Source organism: Triturus cristatus, chromosome 3_2, assembly GCF_964204655.1.
Source record: "Triturus cristatus chromosome 3_2, aTriCri1.1, whole genome shotgun sequence".
Classification (NCBI taxonomy): domain Eukaryota; kingdom Metazoa; phylum Chordata; class Amphibia; order Caudata; family Salamandridae; genus Triturus; species Triturus cristatus.
The window spans coordinates 195,368,240-195,383,640 of NC_140584.1; the positions used below are offsets into that span (position 1 = coordinate 195,368,240).

Consider the following 15,401-nt stretch of genomic DNA (forward strand, 5'->3'; position numbering starts at 1 on the left):
GGGTTTCCAAGGAAATCTTCATGTCTTTGACAGTTCGCAGGATAGCCGCAGTGTGCACAGCCAGTGAGGCACTGACCCCACCTTTCTCAGGTGCATCCGACCCAGCGACGACCACCTCCTTGTCCTGGGTACTCCTCTTCACATTTTGCTGGCAAACCATCCTCCTGTTGGGCTATCCCCCCACAGCCCCAGGTTTGGCCAAACAGCAGGATGCAGTGCTCAGTTCCCACCAGACACTATTAATGCTTAAGTAGTCGCAGGGGCCCACCAGTTCACTGCCCGCAGCCCGAAGTCCAAGTGGCCACCTCCGTCACCTAGGGATGGGACCCGACTCACCGACAGTGGCGGGCTGCGAGGCCGTGACAGCTCTGCCACGACCCTGCAAGGCCCTTCGCACCTCAGGTCACCCGGGCCCGGTCCGGCCCCTTCCAGCACTTTCTCTTACCCAAGGGGGAGAGAAAGGGGGGGGTTCTAAAGTACCAGGGCAGCTCAGCTATTCAATAGCTCGGGGTCTTTCCCCCCATAGGGGTAATAAAGCAAGCTCTTCATTCCCTGCCTGCATTGTCACTAGGCCCAAAACAGTCTCAGGAGTCTCCCTTTGGAGAGACTCCTGCTGCTCTGTCCCCTCGAAGCTGCCTCCGTCTGGCAGGCTAAATCCATCAGAGCTGGCCCACTGCAGTCCAGCACTTCGCCGCGTGGTCCTCTGAAGGAGAACTCTCCCTCCCAGCGTCAGACGCAAGCCGAGTGTTGCCTCCGCTGCGCGCCCCACTGACATGGGGTCCCAGGTACGGCAGCTGCACACACTTCTCCTCAACTCCGCTCTGCTACTGTCAGATCGTCGCCGCAGCCCACGCCAGACACCAGCCTCAATCCTCCGGGGTTAAGGAGCTGAAATCCGATCAATGCCACTCCAGTGCTCCCACCAGCTGACAGATGCAGGCCCTCAGCAGAGACTCCAGTTCATGCATGGGCCCATACTGAGGAGGCTGGCATAGCAAGGATTGTGACTATAAATATTGGTGTCGCCCATTAATGGGGGTATTTTACCACATTCATCCCCCTTCTAGGATAAGGTCCACAGGCGAGTTATGGTAAGATAGGTCTGCTCCCGAGCCTCTGATGGGCGCTGAAGCTCATATAAAAGTGGGCAACACACATCTATTGTTCTTCCAATAAGATATTCATGCCCCATAGGCTTCTTCTAGGGCCGGTAAAGGGAATTACCAGTCCCTGTGAGTTACAATTTTGACTTTCTCCTGGGGACTCCAGCTGCTGAAAAGTAGTCAAAATCGTTCGAGCGAGAATGAGGAAATACCAGTGGAGTCCTGATTTCCCTTGTTATTCTTCATTTCTCACTGGAATCTCAGGGTCCCATTGGTAAACTCCCATAGAGTTCCCGGCATCCCTAGCATCGGTACCTCTGAAAGTATCACATTATTGCCACCAAATCCAGAACACTCATAATGAGGCCCTTAGCATTTTCTTATGGACATTCAACTTCCTTTAAATGTAAATGATGAACTAAGGTGTAACTCTGTAGTTAATACATATTATAAGGGCACATCAATGTCTTTGGCTTACAAGCTGAAGTGCATAGATAACTATATATATTTAACTTTTACAGATTCTAAAATGCATTTCGTATTTTCCATTTTCCTTAATCTATCTGGATAGATCTGGATACTCTCTCAGCAATATTTTTGAACTGTCCTCTGGATCACATTGACTGAACTGTAACTTTTTTCACATAGGCAAGTGAATCTTGGAAATGATCCAATATCAATATCTCAAAAAATGGAAATTCTCGAGGAGCGAGCCAGAGGGGAAGAGCTTGTAAAGGTTGAACTCTACTATTCTTATTTTAATACATTTTTTATTTCTTCACAATGCAAATGTAATTCTAGAGCGAATACATGTGAGTGATGTGCATTTGTTCAGTTGGGTCATAAGGAGTAGGAAACCTGCTCAAAAGAGTCTCTTAAGACCATGACAAGAGAAGGAGCCAAATGCACAGTATATTTAAAAGGAGTGTGCAGCAAAAAAGTAAAAAATCAGAAAGTCTTCTTTTTTACAAAGGGCAGTAAAAGATGAGAGACAGTCCGAGTGAAGCCAAAGGTTTTTGGTTCTGGAGGTGACCCAGTGGGTAGGCAAATAGGCTTGAGGGAGGGGGATTTCTGTTATCATTGATTATTTATCTATGCTTCTAGTTTACCCTGCGTTGGGGCTCCTCCCCTCATTTAGGACCGCAGGGGTTATGGAGACTGGAGGGTTTTACCATCCAAAGCAAGGCCCCAAATCAACCCAAGAAATGGGGAATTCCTTTGGAGATTGAGAACACTTCACCAGTCCCAATGATCGTAACCCATTTTCCACCTAGGAGTTCCACCATGGAGTTACTTTGGATCTCGATGGGGTGGGTAACACCTGTTGACAACCCCATCAGGATTTTCAGGAGACTCAAAATGAGGCTGTTGGTAGATTCTGAATATCTTCCATAATTATTGTAATTACTACGTGGCCTGTTTCCTAAGGCCACGTAGCTTGCTCATGGCAAGAGGCCGACCTTTTGAGTACATCGCCCTTGTTATACAAATTTCGAGAAGGTAAACAGTTAGGTTGCACACCTTTCAAGGCAGGAATCATCTAAGTTACACACCTTTTTAAAAGAAAGGCTATAAATGGCCTGTGCTGGCTGCGCTATGGCTTTTTTCACTTACCTTTTGCCAAGCTGAACAGCTGCCGTGCTGCTGTACAAACATGGCTAAAATACATTGATCATGCCAATAGCACTCTCATAGGAGGGCCCTATTGTCTTTGCCAATTCATGTTTGTTTCAACAGGATATGGCATGTTTGGGAAGTAGAGCTAAAATGTAATGTAATGGATTGTAGATATAGTGAATGTAAAACTGTACAAAACAGGCAGGGAGGGCATGGCTTTCATCCAGGATGCAGTCTTGAAAAGGACAGTTATTTACTAATCACAGAAATTAATGCTGTTGGAAAATATATGCTAAAGTATACAATAAGTGATGGATGGAATGTTTGAATTAATCTCAGCCACTGGAAATTACTCGGCTGAGATTAATTCAAGCATTCCATCCATCACTTTGTTTTTAGATGCCCTAAGTGTGAGGGGTATGTCCAGAGGTGGGTACCGTTCTCACTATGCTACTGGAATCAAGCTTTACCTGGCTGATGAGCCCATAACAAGGGTGAAACCTGTCCTGGGTTGCTTGTAATCCGGTTCAGGGAGGACCTGACCTGGCAGTTCAGTCTGGACTGTTCCCATGAGGAGCAGGGTCAAGGCTGATTTGCATATGGCTGGGTCTGAACTGGGGTGGCATGATGGCCGAAAAACTGTGGATTGGGATCACCTTGTTTTTTGATGTCAGAAAATATATCATCAGCTTAAAAATATGAAAACATAAATGTATCCCCATGGCTATCACCTTAGTGATGGTAGAGCACCATATCCATCACTATTGATGGGTAATTGAGGCCTGGTATTGTCAGGAGCAAGATAAGAAGGTTGCAGGACAGAAACCACCTTTCTCGTTCTAACATTGGCCTTGTCTTTAAAAATCCACATGTAATTTCCAAGTGATTTGTGTTCTTGGATCATGGTCATCTGCTGCTATTAATAATAATTTATTTTTTTAGAGATAGTTTACACGAGAGAGCCGACCCAGTTATAGCTTGCTCTAGTTTTCAACCAATGTTGTTTTATCAACATAATCTGGGATATTTTCTACTGCACCTCTTTAAATGTTTACTTCATCTTCAAGTATATTTCATAATTTGTTTTTTAAGTCCATAAAATCAAATAAATACAACGTCAAAGACTAACATCACTTTTAATTCCTTTTTAAAATTATAGTTACTGAAAACAAACTACATGAAATGTTTATTTCATTTTAAAACAGGTAAAACGTGGCGACCCCATTCTGGAGAGAGAATTCAAAAGAACCAAAACGGAAGCAAGTTTAAAACGAATACTTCGCCCTTTGGGTCAGGTAAGCTGTGGCCTGTATTCAGCGCTTCGAAAATCTTTCTGAGTTTTTATGCGCTTTTATCCGTGAAGAATCTGAAAACCTTTTTTCTCTCTCCCTATTTATTTTCTCAGAATCTTTGCTCATGGATGTAGTACACTTTTTTCTAAATGATTTGATGGCTTTTGCACAGTATATGTTTGCCTTTTTTAATATTGGTTGAACCTCTAGATAATTTTATACAGAGTTTAAAAAGAACAAGTGTGTAGTGTAAGCTTTAGCTGTCGTTCATATTTTTAATACTGTGTTTTGGCTCAGGGTAATATTTGTAAGGGTGTTAATCACCTACTTGGAACAATGAATACTCATGGCTTTAAGTGGGGTGTGTCCCTTACGATCTCAGACCCAGCATTTTGGGCCCTAAGTTCAGGTCTTTAAGCTTACAGGTAAAAACAGTGATCGTTTTCTGAACTATGACCTTAAAAACCTAACGGTAATCCACGTCAGCGATTCAGGCCCTGTTTACATTTCACATGTTTTGCTTAATCTTGCATGACGTAAGTATATTAGCTTTTCCCCGGATGTTGTGTGTCTGTAGTTTTTTCATGCAGCATATTACTCTTGTATAGTGCTTCCTGAGAACTGAGCTCTAGGTGTCTGTGTGAGTTCAGGTTGTTTCTGGGTGTTTATGAAGGTGGCAGGATTGAGAACTCTGGAGTTCTGGGTCAAGGCAGTGTGAGTTTCTGATTTGATTTGATTTATAGACTTGTAAAGCGCACGTATGCCCAAGGGCGTCTTGGCGCTGGAATTGGCAGGAGCGCTGAAGTTTGGCAGGCCCTGGTGATTCTAACAATTCAGTTGGCGAATAACCATGTTTTCAACAGTCTTCTAAATGACATGAGCGACGTGCTGTTCTTTATCGGGATCGGTAGACGGTTCCAGGTCTTCGCTGTCCTTAACTGGAAGCTTCTGCCCCCCCAGCGATCCTGCTTATAGCTTGGAATTAACAGTAGTTGTGAACAAGCTGACCTTAAATTTCTGGCTGGCATATACCTTTTGAGGTGTGTCCTCAAATACAGTGGTCCTTTACCCTGTAGGGCCTTATATGCTAGGCATTGTGATTTAAATTTCTCGCAGTGCCCATCAGTGGGTAATAAAGGAGTTTAAAATAAATGTTCATCCAGTCATTGGACTCCTCCCAGGGAGCAACTGTCACCTGTGCCAATTGGAATTTTGATTCTATACAAAAATGTGTGATGGACGGACACAGCCGTCAAAATATTGTCAGGTCTGAAGGAAAAAGAAAAGGCAGTTCTTACAAGTTAGTGGCTGTGTGGGTATGCGGAAGCGAAGGAAATGAGAAATTGAAAAGAGGGTGCTGAAGAGGAAAGCGATTAGTTGTGAGATATGCAGATGGAGTGTTTCAGAAAGATGGGGCCGAAAAGGGGCATAAGTGTCTAACATAGAGAGACCGCAAAGGAAAGTGGTGTGAGGGGAATATTGCTATCCAAGACAAAGTTATGGATTTCCTTCCCACTGATTACAAAGGAGTAAAATAGTATGGAAAAGCAGAAGTAGCAGATATTACGCTTCCAAGCCATGCATCATTCCATCAGCTGCAGAGTTTACAAGTGCCAGAAATGTCCTCTCAGAAATTAAAATTGATTTAATCGCAAAGGGACAGTATTTAAGAGTATGAACTCCTATGAACTGGACTTCTTTCCATTGTTTAACACACAATAGAATGGTGGGGGCCTTTATATGTGCCCTATGTTGAACAATCAACCACATGAGAATGAATGCCATATGGAGTCTTCTTTTCCTCTTAACAGTGACCTCTTTGGAGATTTCAGATATTTTTCGGGAAGTAGAAGCCTTATTTAGAAAATTTTCAAAAAGAGAACATTTTCTGAGGCACCATCTCACGTAAAGGAAACTGAAGGATACGTAGACCCAGATTCCCAGTTGTATTACAAAGAACCACAGTTTGGACAGTCCTGAAAACCTAAAGAGGCAACGTAAGAGGGTGGACATCCTTCTCAGTTACAGATATTTTAAGGGGTCCATAGAGGGATTTGCCCAGAACAATCTTCACTCATTCTGTGCTGGAGTTGTTATGGAAAATCTTGGCTAATAAGTCTCACATTAGGGTACTATCATCCTGTCTGTCCCCTCTAAGTTTGTTATGGCAACCTCCTTGTAAATTTCACATGTACAACTCAACACAGGTATAGAATAGCTTTTCAGTAAGGGATATTTAATTTATTTAGAGAAATTTGGGACAGAACGATTAATTTAGAATTTGTATCTTTGTTCGTATATTTACAGGAACAACGAGTGTTTGAATCACGTGCTGCTTAAAATAAAAAATAAAAACATAGTCCTTTTTGAATCTGTGTTAGCAACGAGTTAAATACCTAAAAACCCAGGTGTTGTGGGTGTTGTGAGAGAAGGGAACTGGAGAAGGAGCCTTGAGATGAGGTTTAGTAAAAAAAATCATAATAAATGTACCAGCATCGTAAGAGACACAGAGGGTCATTTAGGGTCTGGCAGAAGCAGGACATCTGCTGTAAAGTGGTGGGTGTCCAGCTCGGAAAAAAACTCCACCCATCTCATTTACATGGATTTTCCAACAGCGGAACTTCAGCTGACTCCACTATCAGAAACCTGCAGCCAGTGGCCCATCTGCCATAAGGACCCCTACTGCAATTCGTTCAAAGGGTCGATCTTTTCAATAAAGGAATCAGAAATGTTCCTCCCAGTGCATCTGGAACATTTTCTTTTTCAGAAATAATCCCATACTTCATGGGTTTGTCTAAGAAATAAAATGCTGACCTGGCTGTCATGCATGGCGGCCCACCAGGTATTATATATTTCATAAAAGTTTTTACAGAATAATGGACCCAGTTCCTCAGCAATGCTAGAAGCCTGGTTGTATGATATAACGACAAAGTTGAAATATAAAACAAATCCTTAGGCGAGGAAAAGACCTGCTTCAAAAAGTGCAGCTGCTTAACCCTCAGCAACACTAGGAAGCCATGTTGATGCCCACTCTTGCCATTGTACTAGTGGAGGGCTATATGCTGACAATATCTAAATGTACATTACTTTCCCCTCTCACTAACTACCAACATTCTCAAATCTATAATTGTCAACACTAAATGTTTGACTTAATGGCAGATTGCAACCTTATGCTTAGCCCATCACAGCCAAGAGAGGTGTTATCTGCTTTCCTCCTCAGCTGCCTCCAATACTATCATTTTTCATTCATCCCTTTTTTTCCTAACTCTCTTCTCACTGTGCACCATTCCTTCAAACTAAGCCCTCCTCAACAATGGCTCCAGACCTCACCTTTTTATAGCTGCAACTGCAGCAGTGACTAACGACAAACTACATAATATCCTCAAGATGTTCCATTACTTCATGTTCCTTGCTTCATCAACTTTCTTTCCTTAATAAACTTAATTCCTGTCACAGCCTCCTGAGTGGTCTCCTCCTTTACGGTTCCCAGTTCTTTAACAAACCGCTCATCCTTTATGCTCACACCCTATTCAACCTCTCCATCCCGCAAACCCTTGTCCCTTTCTAGCACCAAATAAATGTTCTTATGTCCCTTCATCAGTGTTCTTTAATTTATTGATCTTAACCTTTAAGTCTCTCAGCAGTCCTGCACCCAAACCCTTCCTAAACAATCAACTACTAAAAACTAAGCTGTCTTTCAGATCACAAGTCCTCCGTGATCTCACTGTTCCTTCATTTAAACCTATGCCAACTACTGAATCATATCCTTCATGATCTTGGCTCCCTATTACACTCTCTTTTAGTATCAGATCTGCTAATTACATCTGTACCACCGAAGAGAGTCTGAACAACATCTCCTCTTACTGATAGAACACTCAGATGTTACTGGTCCCTAATATCAACCATGCGGCAGGGGTTTACTACAGACTCCATCACATACAAATGGACAAAGTCATTTTTTGTTTTTTAACTGTGAGTCATTTCAGGTGACCCTTTTTGTTAATTGATGTTCTTACTTACAGCTTTGTCACTATGTCCTGTATGTCGAAACATCTCCACTAAAAGTTAATGAGGTAAATGAAATACTACTAGGGTGTTGGTTTTAAAATAATCCGTATGCCGCAGATCAATTTGTATTTTTGGTATCACTGTTGAAAAAAGAATCAGCTGTATTTGCAGTACTCTCCTTTTGACCAGAAAGCTGCCTATGACTCCCCACACTTATGATTGTCACCTGGGGGCCATCCTTCAGCAAGATTTATTTCTTGGGCAAGAACCGTTTACATTCATTGTGTATCACCAGCCTGGCCTTTTCTTCTGATTAAGAGACTCAGGAGTAGTTGGGAAAGAATGGGTCCGTGAACAATTGCTCCTTCAAATGCCCTAATACTTCTCCTGTCTTACTCAGCATCCTCCTAGACACTGGGGTAGGTATGGTGGGGTCTTATCTAAATATAGCACCATTTTAATTCTTTGTGCACAAGCCTGAGCCCAAGGTGCGAATGCTGTGTGTAATTGAGAAAACAGGTCTCATTAAAGTCACCCACAGAAACTCCCTTCCATCACCACAGGTTCTCATTGCTGGCCTTCCAGAGATGAGCAGTTTTTCTCAGTGCTGTGTCGTCATCTTGATGTCTCTTCTGCTGAAATAATGAGTGAGAGCCGTGATGGCAGCAGAAGAGTCTGTTGGGCACTGTTAGAACTGGGGGTCTCTAGTTGGCCGAGGTAGGTACCTTTGACCAAATAGGGACCCTTGCTTCTAAGTCAGGGAAAGGGGATTACATTACTGGATAACCCCTGCTCACCCCCTTGATAGCTTGGCACGAGCAGACAGGCTTATCTCAGAGGCAGTGTGTTAAGCATTTGTGAACACATAGAGTAATACAGTGAAAACACTACAGATGGACACCACACAGGTTTTATAAAAATAAGTATTCTTAAATAGACTTAACACAAGGCCACAAATGACAAAAAACCACAATACTGTACTCAAAATAGACTTAAAGATGGTGAAAGTCACTTAGTTCAAGTTGATGATAAATGCGACACAGTTCTCACAAAAGTACCTGGATGCGTAACTCGAAACAAACAAAATGTTCGCAGTGGTGGAGATGCGTCGGTTCCTTGCTTCGGGGGAGACCATGCGTCACGCCTCAATGCTTGCGCAGAGTAGGGGATGCGTCTTGGTCTTTACCGGAGAGGAGGCGATGCGTTGATTCTCGTACTGCGTTCCGGTTACGATGCGACAAGATGGTGCCTCGATGCGCTGCGACAATCCGGTGCGATGCGATAAGATGGCGCCCTTGATGCGACGATGTGAAGACGATGCGTGCACGCCTGGCGGCCGTGCGGCGAACTCTGCAACTTTGGAGCAGCGACAGGCCCTGCGACAAGCTTCTCCGGTGATGCGACGGCGTCCTCTGCGGCGGCAACACACTTCTCCGGTGATGCATCGGGTAACAGCTTCGACGAAGGCACGCTTCTCTGGTGATGCGGCGGTGACCTCTGCGATGGCGACCCGCTTCTCCGGCGATGCAACAGCAGCGACTGCGACACGCTTCTTCCTCATTGAGTTACGCTTCCAGCTCCCAGCGACACGCAGGCTTCTGCAGAAAGAATTCCCAGCAAGGAAATTCAGAGGGGAGCTGGTGGTGAAGTCTTTTGTCCCTGAGACTTCAGCAGGAGGCAAGCACAAGTTCAAGCCCTTGGAGTTATATCCTGCAAGATGATGAAAGTCCTTTGAAAGTTCCTTCTCCTCTCCTTGGCACTGAAGACACCACTGTAGGCCAACCCAGCAACACAGCACACTGGCAGGGGGGCAGTCCAACTCCTACATCTTCCTTGGTTCTTCTCCTTGGCAGAGGTTTGTCTTGTTGTTCCAGAAGTGATCTAAAGTCCTGGGGTCTGGGTCCCCATATTTATACTGCAAAATCCTTTGTCCTCTGAAGGCAGAGGGTCCTGTACCTAGTTCAAACCAGTTATGGGTGCATTCTGCCAGTGTACACCTTCTGCCTTTGTCAGTGTGGGTCAGGGTCCTCACACACACCACAGGAGGTGGAGCAAGCATTGTAGAAGGCAGGCTCAGCCCTATTCAGACCCAGGTGCTACTCCTCCCACCACTCTACATGCAGATAGGTCTATTCAGCCCTGTGCTGACTCACCCTGTCTCCTGTAGTCTCCTCAGCCCCTGTCACTCACAAACCAGACATACAATACACAAGCTAGCAGAGGCAGGCTGGATGGTTAGGTAAGAAAATACCTACTTTCTAAAAGTGGTATTTTCAAACACAGAATGTTAAAACCAACTTCACTAAAAGATGTATTTTATCATTCTGAGTTCAGGCATACTAAACTCAAATTTCTACCATGTTCCCTTAGTCAGTTAGGATTATAAGATGTTATAATCAAACTGCCCATTCTGGCCTATGGGAGCAGGTAGCCTTGCAATAGTGAAAAACGAAAATGGCTGTAATTCACTATCAGGACATGCCACACACATCAGGGCATGTCCTACCTTTTACATACAATGCACCCTGCCCATGGGGGTACCTTGGTCCTACCTTAGGGGTGACTAACATGTAGAAAAGGTAAGGTTTAGGGACTGGCAAGTGGGTGCACTTACCAAGTGGACATCTGTAATGGCAGGCCTGAGCCATAGTTTACAAGCTGCTCCGGTGGGTGGCAGAGCCAGTGCTGCAAGCCCACCAGCAGCATTTGATTTACATGCCCTGGGCACATGCGGTTCACTGTACTAGGGTCTGACAGTAAATCAAATAAGACAATCATGGAGTCACTAATCCATACATCAATTTACAATGGGGAGAGCATATGCACTTTAGCACTGATCAGCAGTGGTAAAGTGCCCAGAGTAATAAAACCAACAAAAACAGGTCAGAGAAAATACAGGAGGTAGGCAAAAAGTTCAGGGATGGCCCTGTAAAAAGGGGCAAGTCCAACAGCCACAAAAGGCCAGATCTAGCCCTAAAGCAAGCAGAAGAAGGTAGCAGAGTTGGGGGACTCAACCCCGTGGCCACTTCCAGGAAGGCTATCTGTATGGAATAGAAGCTAGCTAGGATGCAGCTGTGCTGAAAAGACCCATCCGTTTTCCTGGGACTGGACCCCAACCAATGTTGGTGGTGCCCATGTACACTATAATGCTGCCTGAGGTGCAGGAAGCCACCTTGCTTAATGCTTAACTCCTGCTATTCCATATGCTAAGTGGCCTCTCAGTTAAGTGTGGTAGGGCTTATAGTAACTTTTCCAGACTTCCTATGTAGGCTCAACATCTTCATGATCAGTGAGGACTAATACTCCTCCCTGAGCCTATAGCCTCTTGATCCAGTGGGCACACACCCTTGAGTCAATCTATAGAACTCATTCCTATCTCCCCTGATGCCCTGTATCTTGTGGCCCAGAGCATTGTTTGCTGCCTAATGCCTTGGACCCGGCAGGTGAGTGGGCACTGTTGTTGGTCAAGGTTGAATGTCTATCCTAGGTTTGTTTGTGTCTTCTGTGTGTGCGTGCTTGCTGTGTGTGCCTAACATGGTGTCTCTATCTACCTCTTCGGTGCCTGGTTGGTCGGCACGTATCTCCTCAGTGTGAGGGTGTGTGTGTCTATGTGGTGTGTTTATGGGCCTTCTATATGCGTGTCTGCTATAAGTGAGCCTGCCTTTGTGTGTCTGCCCTATGTAGGTGGTGTTTGGGAGGAGTTTTAATCTTGGGTCACTCAAGCCTGATTCTATGTCAGGACAGGAGGCTCCGATTATGCTTCTCATTTCTTCACTGTTTATTCACAGCAGCCAATGAAATGAAAGTAAAATAAACACTGCAATACCCATTAACATCTCAATGTCACATGATCAACCATATAGTATCCCCTATATATAAGCTCTGACTGAGGTGACAGTGTCCTCTTTCTTTGCTCCTCCCCAGCCAGTTAAGTGCCTTCCCATTACTTTGATTGCTTGTTAATTAACTTGCCATAGTTTATGGTATATATTGAGGTTTTGATAATTATATGGTGATTATTGTAGTGATATTGTACATTGATATTGTTCAGTTGATCGTATCTGGTCAGATTAGTACTTGGTTTGATTTGGCATATCGCTATTTTTTCTTCTGCTTTCTCTGCGTGTGGCGAGTGATTGGGAGCGCTCTGCCTTCCAGACCGAGCGCTTCGCGCCGGGTCTCTAAATAAGTGGAGCGGGAAGAAAAGGTAGCAAGGACGCTCATCGGCTGATGCGCAGTCCTCTTTCTATTGAATTGAGCGGCCTGCATCGCGCATGTGTGACGGTCATCTTTTCCTGCTTAAGTCTCACTTTTGGGCTTAAATCGACTGCGGGAGCAGCGCTTTTCTGCTCTTAAACCCCCGAGTGCTCATACAGGCTCCCGGTGATGCCCGACACCTGCTGCTGGTGTAGGGCTGTACAATTTTGCATAGGCTTTGCCTAGAGTGGTTGGCAAGCCCCCCTCCACATTTGAAACATTGGGCAGTACTTGTTTTTGCCTGGCTTGCCTTGGGTTGTGCCACTCCCCGTGATTGGTCTTAACCTCAAGACTTTTACATCTTTGCCTGACAATAATTTAACCATGGTGTAAGGGTCAAGCAGTCCTCCTGTGGGGTAATTACTACACTTCTGTGTTCCAGTATGTCAGAATACTATGAGGAGGAACCCTCTGGGTCCATGGAGCAAGACCTCGTTGAGGCATTGATGCAGGAATGCAACGCTCAGTTAACAGCGCCTTGGTGAGGGCCATAGAGCCATTGAAACGCCATCTACGCAACTATGCTCAACAACAGGGCTGGGTACCCAGCTCAGACAGCCGCCCCATATCCAGTGGGAAAGGGGTCAGAAACCCCCATGAGGCGGATTTTGCTAAACTAGCCAAGACTAGTGACCATGACTACAGTCCCCCAGCTCATGAAGCTTCGGTCACGGAGATGCCCCAAGATGATGATGAGGATACCTCCTCTGACCATGTGTCCGAGCAAGAAGAGGCTCCCAGACCCTCCAAGAGATCAAAGAGGGAATGTCATGCAGAGACACCCTCCCAGCCCAAGCTCCATACTTTCGAGTCTGCAGAAATAGTTCATCCCAATACTTCTGCCTGGCTTCCGCCTCAGGAAGTGGTAGAATATGTCCAATCCCATATTCGGCAGGCCTTCGACAAGGACGTAAGGGCACACCTAAGATCAGAATGCCTTAGACCAGACCTGCTAGGTAAAGTGCCGGAGACTCCTGAGGTTGATCCCTCGATGTTAACATATCTGAAGAAGTATTCCAAAGACCCTAAAAAAGGCAATGACCGGGCACGGAGATCATGTCAGGACAAACGTTTAGACATGACAGGCCCCTTGACGGAGAGATTGGAGCTGGACTTCAGGGTCAAAGAATCTGCACTAGCCATTGACCCGGAAGAATTGATTGGTTGGGCTCAGAGGGCAGTATGCCAATTAGGAAATGCGAACTGCGCTATGTCCAGTGAGAGGCGTTGCTCAATTTTACTGAAGTTGGACCCCAAATTAGCGGAACTTTCCTCCTCTGAGCCTCCTTTTCGGCCAGCCTTTTCTTAAAGAACTTACAAAATTCGTCGCCACCTTCAGTGGGTTAGACAAAGCTCAGGGCTCTTTCAAACGGGCGTTCTGACCGGTTTTGGGCAGGGGCGGACGATACCATGGGCGGTCGTTTTGCCGGGGCTACAACCAAGGCGCCCCTCGTGGCCAATACCACCAACAGCAAGGAGGTTACCAAGACTCCAATTACAATACTAACTCCTCCTTCTACCCAACATGACGTACCAAGAATAGATTCCGAAAGCGCAGATTTGGAGGAAATCAGGGTGGACAACAGGGTACCCGTAATTTAGGTGAGACTGATTCCATGTTCTGAGGTAATTCTGGGTGGCAGGATACAGTCATTTCTGCAAAATCCTAGAGACAATACAAGGATACAAGATAGAACTTTACAGCTCACCCAGTCAAGACTCTCCCAATTCTCAAATGCATTTCTCCCAACAAGAGCAGGACTTTATCTCCAATGAGATAGACTCTCTTTTAAAGAAAAGAGCCATAGTGGTAACAGACCATCACCCCCGAGGTTTTACCAGCAAAATCTTCCTTGTGGAGAAGAAGGGGGATGTATCCAGACTAGTCTTAAATTTAAAGGATTTTAATGGATGGGTAGTATATCGTCACTTCAAGATGGAGGGCATCCATCTTTTGCGCGATCTCCTTCAAGAAGGGGATTGGATGGTTCGTTTGGACCTAAAAGATGCGTAGCTATCAGTTCCCAGCTACGCACCACATCGTCGTTTTCTGCAGTTCCTCTGGCAAGGAATTTGTTTTGAGTACAAAGTCCTCCCCTTCGGCCTTTCGTCAGCACCATGGTGCTTCACGAAACTCCTTTGCCCAGTTGTGGAATCATTGAGAGCATGAGGTGTCCGTCTAATAGTTTATCTGGATGACATAATCTTCAAAGACCGCTGTCCTCAGCTAGTTGTAACAAACCTCAAATGGGCGATCGATCTCTTACAGAGTCTGGAATTCATTGTGAATCCTCAGAAATCGATTCTTTCTCCAGCCCAATCTATCGAATTTCTAGGTTTTTAGATCCACTCAATGAGTTGCCAACTTTGTCTTCCAGTTCAGAAAATCAGGTAAATCAAGAGAGAGTTGAGATTGATTTTGAACAAACAGAATGTATCATTGAGATCTGTAGCCCAGGTAGTCGGGCTGCTTGTATCGTCGATTCAGGCGATCTTCCCCGGTCCCCTTCACTACCAAGCTCTTCAAGGGCTAAAGATTCAGTATCTCCAGAAAGGCATCGTATATGCGGAACAGATTCCCCTCACAGAGGAGGCGAGGTGGGACATGTTGTGGTGGCTAGACCACATGAAGGCTTGGAATGGGAGAGCCCTCTTCAGACCCTCTCCGGAAATAGTGATAGAATCCGATGCCAGCCAGTGGGGTTGGGAAGCCTGTTGCGGCCAGATGTCCACTGGCGGCCGCTGGTCACAGGAGGAGCTTTCATTGCATATCAATTGTCTGGAGCTGCTAGTGGGCTCCTTCGCGATTCGCTGTCTTTCTCCTCGGAAGACGAATTGTTGTACCTTCCTCTGCATGGACAATGTGTCAGCGGTACGCTACGTTAACAAAGTAGGGGAGACGAGATCCCGGAATCTGGCGGAAATCGCCAAGGATTTTTGCCTTTTTTGCCTGAAACACAGAATTTCAATGGACCGCAACAACGAGGTGGCCAACTGGCACTCCTGTCATCTGAGGGACTTCAGCGACTGGAGACTCCATCCCCGGTTCTTCCAGTCACTGAACCACCTTTGGGGTCCTTGCATGTTGGACCTGTTCGCATCTTGTCTCAACAGACAACTCCCA

At 45.3% G+C, this 15,401-nt stretch overlaps 1 protein-coding gene across 1 annotated transcript in view; it reads left to right on the plus strand.

Annotated features, from left to right (window-relative positions):
* The window catches only part of CFAP221 (cilia and flagella associated protein 221), a 563,252-nt gene that overhangs the window by 211,131 nt on the left and 336,720 nt on the right, over positions 1-15,401 (plus strand). The window contains exons 12-13 of the mRNA XM_085646788.1: positions 1,752-1,839; positions 3,926-4,015. Of these exons, the coding sequence (XP_085502914.1) occupies positions 1,752-1,839; positions 3,926-4,015 (178 nt within the window). The remainder of the gene's footprint in view (positions 1-1,751; positions 1,840-3,925; positions 4,016-15,401) is intronic.